Source organism: Callospermophilus lateralis, chromosome 1 (assembly GCF_048772815.1).
Source record: "Callospermophilus lateralis isolate mCalLat2 chromosome 1, mCalLat2.hap1, whole genome shotgun sequence".
NCBI lineage: Eukaryota > Metazoa > Chordata > Mammalia > Rodentia > Sciuridae > Callospermophilus > Callospermophilus lateralis.
In genome coordinates this window covers 28,070,315-28,082,889 of record NC_135305.1, presented here as the reverse complement: position 1 = coordinate 28,082,889, position 12,575 = coordinate 28,070,315, and the positions used below count along the sequence as shown (strand labels likewise).

General features: G+C 33.0%; 1 protein-coding gene across 2 annotated transcripts in view; it reads right to left on the bottom strand.

Annotated features, from left to right (window-relative positions):
* Cfap69 (cilia and flagella associated protein 69) overlaps positions 1-12,575 on the bottom strand; it is a 62,925-nt gene that overhangs the window by 15,408 nt on the left and 34,942 nt on the right. For both annotated transcript variants that reach the window (XM_076860927.2, XM_076860919.1), the window contains exons 9-11: positions 11,716-11,839; positions 6,161-6,377; positions 3,091-3,255 (exon numbers count right to left, since the gene is read on the bottom strand). In XM_076860927.2, the coding sequence (XP_076717042.1) occupies positions 3,091-3,255; positions 6,161-6,377; positions 11,716-11,839 (506 nt within the window). The remainder of the gene's footprint in view (positions 1-3,090; positions 3,256-6,160; positions 6,378-11,715; positions 11,840-12,575) is intronic.

Genomic DNA, 12,575 nt, shown 5'->3' with positions numbered 1-12,575 from the left:
TCAAACAGGAATTTCCTTTATGGCTTAAATATTGACAAAGTAATTTTTCCTCTGTTAAAGGGATGACTGTCTTTAGTAGGAAGGTATAGAACTATATTTCCAAAGAAATCATAGCCTACTACCATAGATGGCTCCAAGCAGCTATTGTTGGACCTATGAGCATGAATTACAGGTGTGGCCTCAGAACCTCTGGAAGACAGCTGAACCTGTTGGAGGGCCAGTGCAGGGACATGCCATGAACAGAGGGCCTAAATCCTGTTATCAGGATATCCTGTAACTGGCTGGCCCCAGGTCTGTTTTTCTTTTCTAGATTATCTCATTCTCTTTCCTATTGGGGTGTAGGCCTATAACTTTCCCTATGATCTGTAACACACAGTACAGTTATACTGAATTATTTTCCTCATATATAGCTACCCTTCATGTCCCTGCCTTTATTCTCTCCTTATTCTATTCTAAATCATTCTATTTTGTCCAGACTTTTCTTCCTAAAACACAGAATTATATATGTAGCCTCATCTGATCAAAATCATTAAATTTTTCCCAGGAAGGATGAAGTTCAAACTTTGTTGACTACCAGTGTAGCTCAGTGGTAGAGCACTTTCCAGCTTAGTCCCTGACTATACAAAATACCTTATCTCACAGCATTTGTCTTCACAAAACTTTAGCTCTACTTAAACTATTTCTAAACACATAACTATGCACACTTCAGCACTATGTCTACCCATGCTATCTCTCTGCTGAAAGACCAACCTTTGTTTTAAATCTTGAAACAAACTTTACTCTCATGGGCTCCTATTAAGTCTGCCCAACCTTGAAAACTACCCATTCATCTTAGTTTCTGTGATATTTTCTCTTTATACTACTCATTAGGTACGTAAATTGATAATGCAGGGTAACACATGCTTTTATATTTTGCTTTCATCAGGGACAAGATCCCCAATGTCCTCATTTATACATGTCTGTAATCCCAGTGTCTACACAGAAAGTATATTTACATAGAAATTGCATTCATAATGCAATTACTTTTTTTTGCTATTGGGGATTGAACTGGGTTGCTTTGTTACATCCTGAGCCCTTTTTAAATATATATATTAAATATATATTATTTTGAGACATGGTCTTACTAAGTTGCGTAGGACCTCGCTAAATTGCTTTGGCTGGTCTCAAACTTGCAATTCTCCTACCTCAGTCTCCCAGGTCACTGGTATTATTGGCATGCCCCACTGTGCCCAGATTAATTACTATTTTTTGATCATGTTACCACTACAACGCCCTGTTAGATTAAAAAAGACAAGTTTACTGCCTCCTAGAACTCATGTGATAAAGATAAGCTTCTTTTTAGTTAAAGGGAAAAAGTTCTACTAAGAGAAGAACTCTTGTTATTAGGATTAAGACTTCTTCCTATATATCCAAAAACTGTACTTCCTGTTAGGTTGGGGCCTTAATACTGAAATTGGCACAACAGCATGTACATGGGTGTGATAAAAATAAACTTTCAAATTTGGTCATCTTAGGCAAATTTTTAAAGTAAATATTTTTGCTTAGTCCCTTTTTGGTATATTCCTTTATCATTACTTGCATTATAATTGGAGGGCACCAGTGCTCTCCAGTCATGATGGATATGAAGGTACTTTAATGGGAAGAAGGTTTTGAGTAGGCAGTTATAATTAATCAACATCCATCAGGGCTACAGTTTGGATCTTGAATGTCTCCCAGAGGTCCATATATTGAGGACTTGCTCCCAAGCCTGTGGTGTGACCGACCGGGAGGTGCTGGAACACTTAGGAGGTAGTGGAACCTTTAGGAGGTGGCCTGATGTAATGAAGTTAGGTCACTGGGAGGCCTGCCATTGAAGTTGATATTGAAACCCTGGCCCCTTCTTTCTCTTCCTAGTCACCAGGAGATGTGCAGCTTCCTCTGCCAAGTGTTCCTACCATAATATATTGCCTCTACAGGCCCAGAAGCAACAGATCAACTGACAACAACTGAGACCTAATTCAACCTTTGCCATATTCAACCTTTGCTCTTTATAAATTGATTCAACCTTTGCTCTTTATAAATTGATTTATCTCAGGTATTTGTCACAGTAAAGGAAAGCTAATTTAGCAGATTATAGTTGTCCATCTGTAATTTTCAATGATTGGTTCCAGAATTTGCTGGGATCCTAAAATCCTTGGATGCTTGCATTAAATGTTACAGTATTTGCATAAAAACTATGTGTATCTTGATGCATACTTTAAATCATCTCTAGATTACTTATAATCCCTAATACAATGTAAATGCTATGTTTGGGGAGTAAAGACAGTTGTTGTTTGGGGATTAATGACAAGAAAAAAGTCTGTATATGCTCAATGCAGACATAATTTTTTTCTTTTTTGAGTAAATTCTGATAAGTGTTTGGTTGAATCCATGGATGTAAAGGATCTGGAGGACCAACTGTATATTATTTGCGTGAAACAATCACTGCATATAAATGACTGAAACAGCTTTTACTTTTCAAAAATCAGGAAAGATAAGGGCTGGAGAACTGCTTATTTTTAAGTAACAAAAGGTAAAACAACTTTTGTTTAGAAGTTTTAAAATTTCACTCTGGGATTACATGTGTATGGTTTTAGGGACAAAGTGACTTAACACAGTTAATTCTGAGTAGAAAATCAAGGATATTCTGATATTTTATTTCAGAAATGAAACTCATGTATGCATTTTAGCATATATAATATACCAGTGTTTCAGTATGTCAAATACATTGGAAAATGTAATGTTATCCTTCTTTAAAACGGCTCTAAAAGGCTTGGCCAAACATAATGATCTCATAACTAGAAGAATGAAACAACAATGGTCCATTAAAAAAAAGAGAGAGGGGAATCCTAAATGAAATGGTTTCTTAATTGAGGAAACAAATGTTTAAAGGATTGGTGTTTTATCAAGAAGAAAAATTGATTTATAGCAAAATATAAAACAGAAATCAAGAAAATATTCAGGACTTTCTCAGCCACAAAGACAAGACAAATGTGTAGAAACATTTCAAACTAAACTTCTGGTATTATAAATGACCTACTTTCAGGAGAACAATGCCATGTTATATTTTACCTATTAGTTGTTGAATTGTTCCCTTTTCACAAAGATCTGTATTTACAGTCTCATCTTCAAGGTAGACCATGGCTCTCAGGAGTCTTAAACTGTAACGCATCTGGGCAAACTTGTTGCCACGGCCACCTGCACCATGAAAACTGTTACCTTGACTAATGAAGGGATCTGTGGAGAAAAATTAATAATTTAATTTACATCAGGAAATTTAAAACATAAAACATTTCAAATAAACAATATATTTGATATGTATCTATATCCAAAGGACTTAAAAACAGCATACTACAGGGATACAGGCACATCAATGGTTATAGCAGCACAATTCAAAATAGCTAAACTGTGGAACCAACCTAAATGCCCTCCAGGAGATGAATGGATTAAAAAATGTGGCATATATACACAATGGAATATTAGTCAGCAATAAAAGAGAATAAAATCATGGCATTTGCAGGTAAATGGATGCAGTTGGAGAAGATAATGCTAAGTAAAGTTAGCCAATCCCAAGAAAACAAATGGCAAATGTTTTCTCTGATATAAGGTGACTGACTCATAGTGGGGTAGGGAGAGGGAGCATATATAAATTTAAATAGTTAATATTTTGTCATACTTATTTTCATTCTCTTCAGAAAAATAAGCTACTGTTCCTTCTTCCTCTCCTTAAGATACTCCCGAATAAAAATATGTGCTTAAAAATTTTACTCAAATGTATCATGTTGTATGTATCTTTTGCAAGTTTCTTCCATTACTTAATATTATGTTTTTGACATTATTCATACTGTAAAAAGTATATGTAGGTAATTAATTTTAATTGTGTTCAGCATTCAATTTATAAATGAATCATTTACTAGTTAAAACTGCCATAATGAACATTCTGATTCATGTCCTCTTCTTCCCTCAGAGAACAGCTTCATATGACAATGGAATCACATGGGGTATATTCATTAAATATTTTTTTTATATTTATTTTTTAGTTTTAGGTGGACACAATATCTTTATTTTTATGTGGTATTGAGGATCCAACCCAGTGCCTCATGCATGCTAGGTGAGCGCTCTATGACTGCGCCACAACCCAGCCCATCATTAAATCTTATCTAAATTTCCAAATTTCTTCTTAAAGTTGTTACATAGATTCAATTAATTTTTTGCAAATCTGTAAAATGTAAAATGGTAATGAATTTTAATCTTAATTTGCATTTCCCAGATTACCAATAAGGTTGAGCATTTTAGATTTTTTTTTTAATTTGAGGTTTTCTGTGACATGGAAGTCCTTATAACTTGAATATGTCTCTAATAAATTATCTTCTTGTTAATATGTAGGAGTTCTTTATGAACCTCCATTTTAATAGTTATAGGGGTAGAAAATATCTTCAAATTGTAGGTTGATATTTTATACAGACTTTTCATTCAGCCATTTTGAAACTTTTATAATTGTCAAAATTTCATCCTTTTCCTGTATAGGTTAAGTTCATGAGTCTTTTCAAAGACATCTTTTCCTTTGCTAATACTATCATATTTTCCCATGTTTTTTTCTAAGAGTGCTACAGTTTAACTTTTCATATTTATATCTTTAATTCATTTTACAATTTTTTTTAACTAAGTACCTCAGGTAATAAATCTACCTGTTTTCTAGTTAAAAAAAACTAAGTAAAGGGAGCTAATTTTCACTTTTCCACACTGAGAATCAACTCTCCAGTATCATTCTTCTTTCACTGCTTGGCAATATCATTTCTGAAAATGCCAACTTTCCATATATTCCATTCCTTTAAACTATCCCTGACCCAGGACCACATGATTTTAATTACTATAGCTTTATGATATGTCTTGGTAAAAAACAAAGCAAGTTCTCCCTTCTTTATGCTTTCTTTGAAAGTTTCATTTAGAAATAGCATTATATTTAAAGTTAAAAAAATGTCTAGAATACTGTCCTGAGTATTTTGTGTTGGTTATAAGTGTGGGCTCTGGAGCCTGAGTTAAATTTATTTTGCCACTTAATGTATGGCCAAAAACAAGCAATTTAACTTCTCAGTTCTGCCCAAACCAATCAGGGATCGTAACAGTAACTATATCTCCTAAGTTTGATGGGAAGACTAAATGAGTTAAAAATACTTGTAAGGTGTTTAAGGCTTAGCATATAGTAGATCCTCAGTAACTGTTAAATATTTGTCTTCCTCTTATTAGGCAGCATTTTCCCTTTTGCCTTATATCCTTCTGTAAACATAAATAATAAATAAGTATAGACAAAAGAATTGTTTGATTTAGTAAAAACTAATTTAAACACGACTAATTTTAGTAACCTAGAATATTAGAAACTAGAGAATAAAAAGACTAATTTTTTATACCTCTCTCATGATATTCATTCTATCTATCTACCTACCTACCTAAGATGGGATCTTGTTATACTGTCTAGGCTGGCCTCAAATTCTTGGGCTCAAATGATCCTCCTACCAAAACCTGGGACTTTGCTGGGACTACAGGTACATACCAAAGCCCCTAATGATTCTTAATCTAACAAAAAGGCATCATAAATATTACTTCCAGAGCAAAATACTATTAGAAAAGAAATGGTATCTTCCCAATACACTTTAAAATACATGTACATATTTATTTCTTTTCATGAATTGAAATAAGATACTGACACAAATTGGGGCTTTGCTAATTTGCTAATATGGAATCATTCCTTTGGGATAAAGATCTAGATTTTAAGCTCCATGAAGTTAAGGATTTTTATTTATTGTAATCATAAATGTATTTCAGCAGCTAAAATACTATCTGGTATCTTAGCAGGCATTCAATAAATATCTCCTGAATGAAAGCATTAAAATATCACCAGGATTTATCTCTTTCTGAAATATAGTTTTTGAATATAAAAATTTTAAAAAATTATATGTATTATTTCTTTTAGGTATGTATCAACTATCATTATGACTTTTACTAATGTCCAAGTTTGAAATCTCAGGATTTTTCTGAAAATATGTACCTACATATTTTTCATTGTTTCTTCTATGAACATGTTGAGAGTACAGGTGAAATATGTAGATTTGATCATTGACAGGACTCCTGAAGGGCCACTCACCTTCACTGTCACACCATTCTAGAAATGCCAGTACTCGAGCATTTCCCTGGCATGACATGTATTCTTCTATTAATAAAGGAGCCACTGATGACAAAGTGGCAATTGCATGCAGTTGTAACTCTTCATGCTGTGCTGCAGACCATTCAATTATCTTGTGTTTCTCAGGCTTTTTAATATAGGTGAACAAAGCCAAAACAACTTTGCCATCAATTAATAGCTATGAGAAAGGGCAAAAGATAACTTTGTTAGAAGTATAGTTCAAATAACATTATTTAATCTAAGAAAATTAAATAAAACATTTCAAATATGATGTTTTATTGATAATTCCAAAATAATCCCTTTCCAAATATCACATCTATGACAGATATTTAAAAAACTCCAAAAACATAACAACAAAAGCCTCAACAGTAACTGAGGTATGCACTCTTTGGGTGACAATAATATATGTACTAATACTTTGTCTAGGCTACTCATATATGTTTTTTAGCTCTTGATTATAATAAAACCATACAAATAGAAAAACTTAGGGCATTAATAAACTGTTGACATTTCTTTCCTCATTCCCTTCTTTCAAAGGAAACTTTGTTGTAGTGTTAGGGAGTGGACCCAGGGCCTTGTGCATGCCAACCAAGTGCTCCACCACTAAATTACACCTCACCTCTCAAAGGAAAGACTTCAGATTCAGTTGTTTAGCATAAATAATTTTTGTCTTAAATAATGACTAGAGATAATATTTAGTCATAGATACCAGAATTTATGCCAACACCAATATTTTATCAAGTCTCAAGTCACAAGCCATACTTAATTGCATGCTTAGTATTTTAAAATTTCATTGAATTTAACGTTTTGATAAAAACAAAATATGTATAGATATTGTAAAATGACAACAAAGTTAATATTATAACTGACTCTACTTAATGCATATTTACAGTTCACAAGACTATAAAAGACTATATGCTAGGCTATATTTAATACTTTATTAACTTGGAATATTCTATTAATTTTTTTTCATAACAATTATGAATTTTCAAAACTCTAATTCATCTGCTTTATAGTTTACATGAAGAGTATTCAAGATTAAGAGTTGAGAAACCAGAGATAACTGTTCTAGCATTATTGTTAGAATTAAGTGGAGAATTTTTTTTTGAAATATATACATTATCATCATTATTAATGGGCTACAAGTATATAACATAAAAAAATAATTGATTCCATTGCTTACAATGTGCTTTAAGAACCTCATTATAACCTTTATGCTATTTGATTCTTTTTTCTATAAAATGTTGTTCAATCAATTAAAATTGGTTTGTAAACTATAACATAAATTTTGTTTACTGTCTTCATATCATCATTTAACAATGATATAATCCTCTACTGTAACAATGGACCATATTTTATGGAATGATTTTCTATTTGACATTTCAGAAAATATATTTAGGTTCTACACACTATATATTTTTGATACAAACAATAAAGTTATAATTATAAAAATATTTTTTTCTGAAAATTTCTAACATCTGTGTGTATGTGTATTTGCATATTCCTCAAAGTGACATTAACTAAAAAATGCTGAGGCTCATTTAAGTCCTCATAATAATTCTATGGGGTAGGCGTTACCTCTATGCTGAAGCTGGATTTAGAGAAACTAACTAACCTGTTGAAGAACATAATTATTTAATTTCTCTAAGTCCCAGGTAGCTGGGATTCCACCTAACAAAAGCATTAACTTCTATACTATACCACATTTACATCATTAATGATAGAATGAATTCCTGCTTCTTTTTCATGAAAAGAAAAAAGAGCTTGAAAGAGTTTTAGAACTAAAAGAAAAGTTATCTAATGCAGTAACTTTTTTTTAGAGGAGAGAGAGAGAGAGAGAGAGAGAGAGAGAGAGAGAGAGAGAGAGAATTTTAATATTTATTTATTTTTTAGTTTTCAGCAGACACAACATCTTTGTTTGTATGTGGTGCTGAGGATCGAACCCAGGGCTGCACGCATACCAGGCGAGCACGCTACTGCTTGAGCCACATCCCCAGCCCCTAATGCAGTAACTTAACTAATAGAATTATTTAGTAATATATTTTTCTATCACTTTGTAGTTTATAAAGCCTTCATCCTAACCTCACCAGAGCCCCATGAGCAGGGCAGAAATATTATGATGGTTCTTTTACAGAAGGGGAACTAAATCTCATGAAGTTAAGGTGGTTTTGCCAAAGCCACTAGCTAGAGGGTGATAAGACAGAAATGAAATTCAGTTTCAATATTTTTTAAATTATATAATCTTGTTACACAGGAAATAAATTGTTAATATAAATTAATGGATAGTAACAAAAACTAAAGATGTTAGGCTTGTGTGGTGAAAAGAAGGTTCATAGATTTGATATTGGCATCACAGAGGGTAACGATTTTCTTCAGCATTAAATGATTCTCTGTCATTATGGCCAGAGTCAGACTAGGTTGGATAGGTCTGTATGAACTTCTTTTATTTTATTTCTCTAGTTCAGGAAAACTAAACATATTAAGTCTCTTTGAGTTACTTGCTATTTATTAATAGATAATTAAAGGAAATGTTTAGAAGCTGAAATTCAGGCTAGTAAGTTTTTTTTAACTTTCAATGATAAAGATATAAGTTAAGGAAAGACTTTTTAAAAAAAGTTATACTATAAGATGAAATGATTTTTATTAAGTTTCCTATTTTTACTACTCTTTACCTGTACAGTAGGTAAATCTTTACATAAGATCACAATTATGTTGAATAGCAATTTCTTCAACTCAAAATCTTCACAGGAATTAGAAAGCTTAAGGCCTTTTACCAAAGGATTTTGACTTTTAACTGTGAGGGGGAACAAAAGTGAGTAAAATTATATACAAAGATTCATCAAGGCAATTACGAGACGTTTAAAGATTTATGTGTTTTACCTTCATTAAAGGTTGCAAATAGTATCAAATCCCTGGTAAAGCCACATTCCTAATACAAATACACAAAACAAGCAGAAAGATGAATTAATCAGGATGGAAGATAAGATACAGATGCCTATATTTACCTAGTATTTAAATATATTTATCAATTTCTCCTACTGTAATTCATTTGAATTTATAAGTACTATTAAAATTAGGAATGAAAGTAAGAAATTAAAAGAATGTAGCTAGATAGATTTACAATTTACTTAATTTAAACTTACTTTTGTAGGTTTTAAGTATTTTATGTTATTCTATGAATATTTTACAAGATATAGTTTAAAATTTAGTAAGAACTCAAAACATATTAGGCCTATTTTACTTCTGTAATTGTCTATACCTTTGTTATAGTTTGGATATGTGACACCAAAAGCTCATGAGACAATGCAAGGTTTGGAGGAGAAGTGATTGAGCTATAACCTTAACCTAATCAGTGAGTTAATCCTTAATGGGATTAACTGAGTGGTAACTAGTTGTAGGTGGGTGTGGCTGAAGGATGTAGTTCATTAGGGGCGTGGCTCTGGGGTATATATTTGAACCTGACCATTGGAGTCTGCCACACTCTTCCTCCATCTCAAGCCCCAAGTAATGGAGCTGGCCTTCTATTGACTATTAAGACCTTGACTAAGACCTTGACTATTGACTAAGACCTCGAGCCCTTAAATAAACCTTTCCTCCTTTACAATTGTTCTGGTTAGGTCCTTTAGACACAGCAGTGAAAAAGCTGACTAAAACACTTTATTTGACATAATAAGGGAGGAAAATCCAGTTATTTTAAATGGTTTCTTTCTCTTTTTAAATAATCCTGTCCCAACCACTCTCACTTTCATTATACATATGTAATAAAATTAGTTTTCAACATGGAAAATTAATTTTAACATGAAAAGCCCTGAAGAATGACCAGAATGCAAACATTTCATAGTTAGGGAACTAATTCCTGACAGTGATAACCTAGTTGAACTTCACATATTAGGGAAAGTTTACAGGGCAAACCCTGGGATTTTAAGCTTATAGCTTTATGTTCTTACTACTTTAAGATCCATATGATTTCTTTAAATATGAGGATGCTATTACTCTGATTCATGTTTATGAAACTCACCAGAATGTTTACAAGGACAATGATGAAAACTTACTGATTGACCAGTGTCCTCTAGATAAAGATACTTATCTAGACATTTATCAGATTGCAACCTTAATTATGATGCTCTGTAGGTTCTAAAGTTCCCCAAATCAATACATAAAACAAGCAGAAAGATGAAAAGGGACTGTGTTTGCCCATTTGCACATTTTTAATTCCATAACTCCTCTTTTTAAAATTTTTTTTAGTTGTTGATAGACCTTTATTTTATTTATATATATGCGGTGCTGAGAATCAAACCCAGTGCCTCACACATGCCAGGAAAGTGCGCTACCGCTGAACCTCAGCCCCAGTGCCCCTATGTCTCCTCTTTTATATTGGGAACATTTGATGTCTACTGATAAGGGTTGAGGCCTTCAAGCCAATTCCTTGACATAAAATTTACAGATGTGTGAATGTTGTTGACAAAGATTCTATTTCAGAATTTCAACCATTCAATAATTTTTTACATTATAAAATATGGGAGGGGTTGGGATTGTGGCCGATCCTCAACACCACATAAAAATATAAATAAAATATTGGGTCCAACTACTTCTAAAAAATAAGTGTTTGAAAAAACAAATAAAATAAAATATGGGGAGGCTCAGTGTCTGGTATGATCAAATAGTTCCTGACAAATCCTCCTGCAGTTAACAATTATAAACTTTAACAACAATAAAAAGATCTCATAGCCAAGAGCAAACCAACATTGAAAGGAAGTTAGTACTCTGAAGAAGGTAATAGTACTGTGTAAATTTCTACCCATATCCCCTTTTAGATGACTTTTAGCATGAAAGCAGGCCCTATTCTGCACCTTGAGGATTCTCCCATTCAGAATAAACCTGTGGCCTGAGAGAATCAGAAGAAAGAGGCAACCACAGCCACTGAAGAGTGAAAGGTGAAATCCCATAAAGAGCAGAGTCAGAGAGGCAGGAACCTCAAATTTTGTGTATAAACTCTTCCCAAATCTTTAGCTCATGCCTGAACCATACAAGTGCAGAGATTTCTCAAGCATCCCATACATAGATAGAAGAGGTGAATTGGGATTTGAACTGTCATTTACCACAGGCTTGTTTGCTAGCACCCCACTCCTGAGCTATTCCTCCAGCCCCTAAAGATATTTTCAGATAAAAGGAAACTAATAAGAGACTCTGTTGATGGCAGCCAACATATTTGTACCATATGAAATACTAAAGTAAGTTCTTCCAGTGAGAAAGAAATGATACCAGATAGAAACATATCGGGACAGGAAGGAAAGAAAACATCATAAATGGTAAATCTGTGTACACACCATAAAACATGAGGAAGATTCCCAAGCTCCCAAAGATGTGCAAAGGATTGGTAGAGTATAGTGGTGGCCATCATAACATTATAACTTGGCACTTCAACAAAATACATAAATATTACATGATTCAAGATTCCCTTTCCATATGCCAGCCACTTACATAATTAAAATTAATGCAATTTGACTTATACTTACAATCATTGGTGCTCCAGGGTTTTGAGCTATAATTGTAGTGATCACTAATATATCATTTCTAAGCTGACGATCATAATGACTAAAACCTCTTGTAAACAGATTTTTAAATACTTCTTTCAAAGTCCTAGAAAATAAAACAATATTTTATTTTATTTTTTTATTTTGAGACTGGGCCTCACTAAGTTGCTGAGGCTGGTCTTGAACTTGCAATTCTCCTGTCTCAGACTCCCCAATTACTGGGAATACAAGATGTGTGCCACTGCACCTGGATAAAATAAAATTTTTCAAAAATATTATATGAACTACATGTTTGTGGTCCTCAAAATCCATGTTAAAAATGCTAATCCCCAATATGATGGTAGGAGGAGGTGGTGCCTTTGGGAGGTCATTAGGCCATGAGAGTCAATCCCAGAGTACTCTCTTGCTCTTTCTCCCATGTGAGGAGATAGTCTGTAGTAGTCTGAACCTGGAAGTACATCCTTACCAGATCTTAACCATGCTGACACTCTGAGCTGTGAGAAATAAATTATGGTTGTTTATAAGTGACTCACTCTGTGACAATTTATTACAGTAGCCTGAACAAAAACACATTTTCCAATGGAAAAATTATGTTTATAACAAATCTTTTTTTTATATCATACTATTCATTTCCAAGTATTTCTAATCTTTCCCACAATTTCCAATCTGCTTCTATTTCTTTGTATACCAGATAAGAATCCACTAATCCAATTTATACAAGGTTGTCAAAGTGACTGCTCTAAAAGATTTAATCATGTCAAGTTAAAACTATTAAAAGGCTTTTAAAAAACCACTTAAAGGCTTCTCTTTGTTCTTAGGATAAAGTCCTACTCTCCTTAACA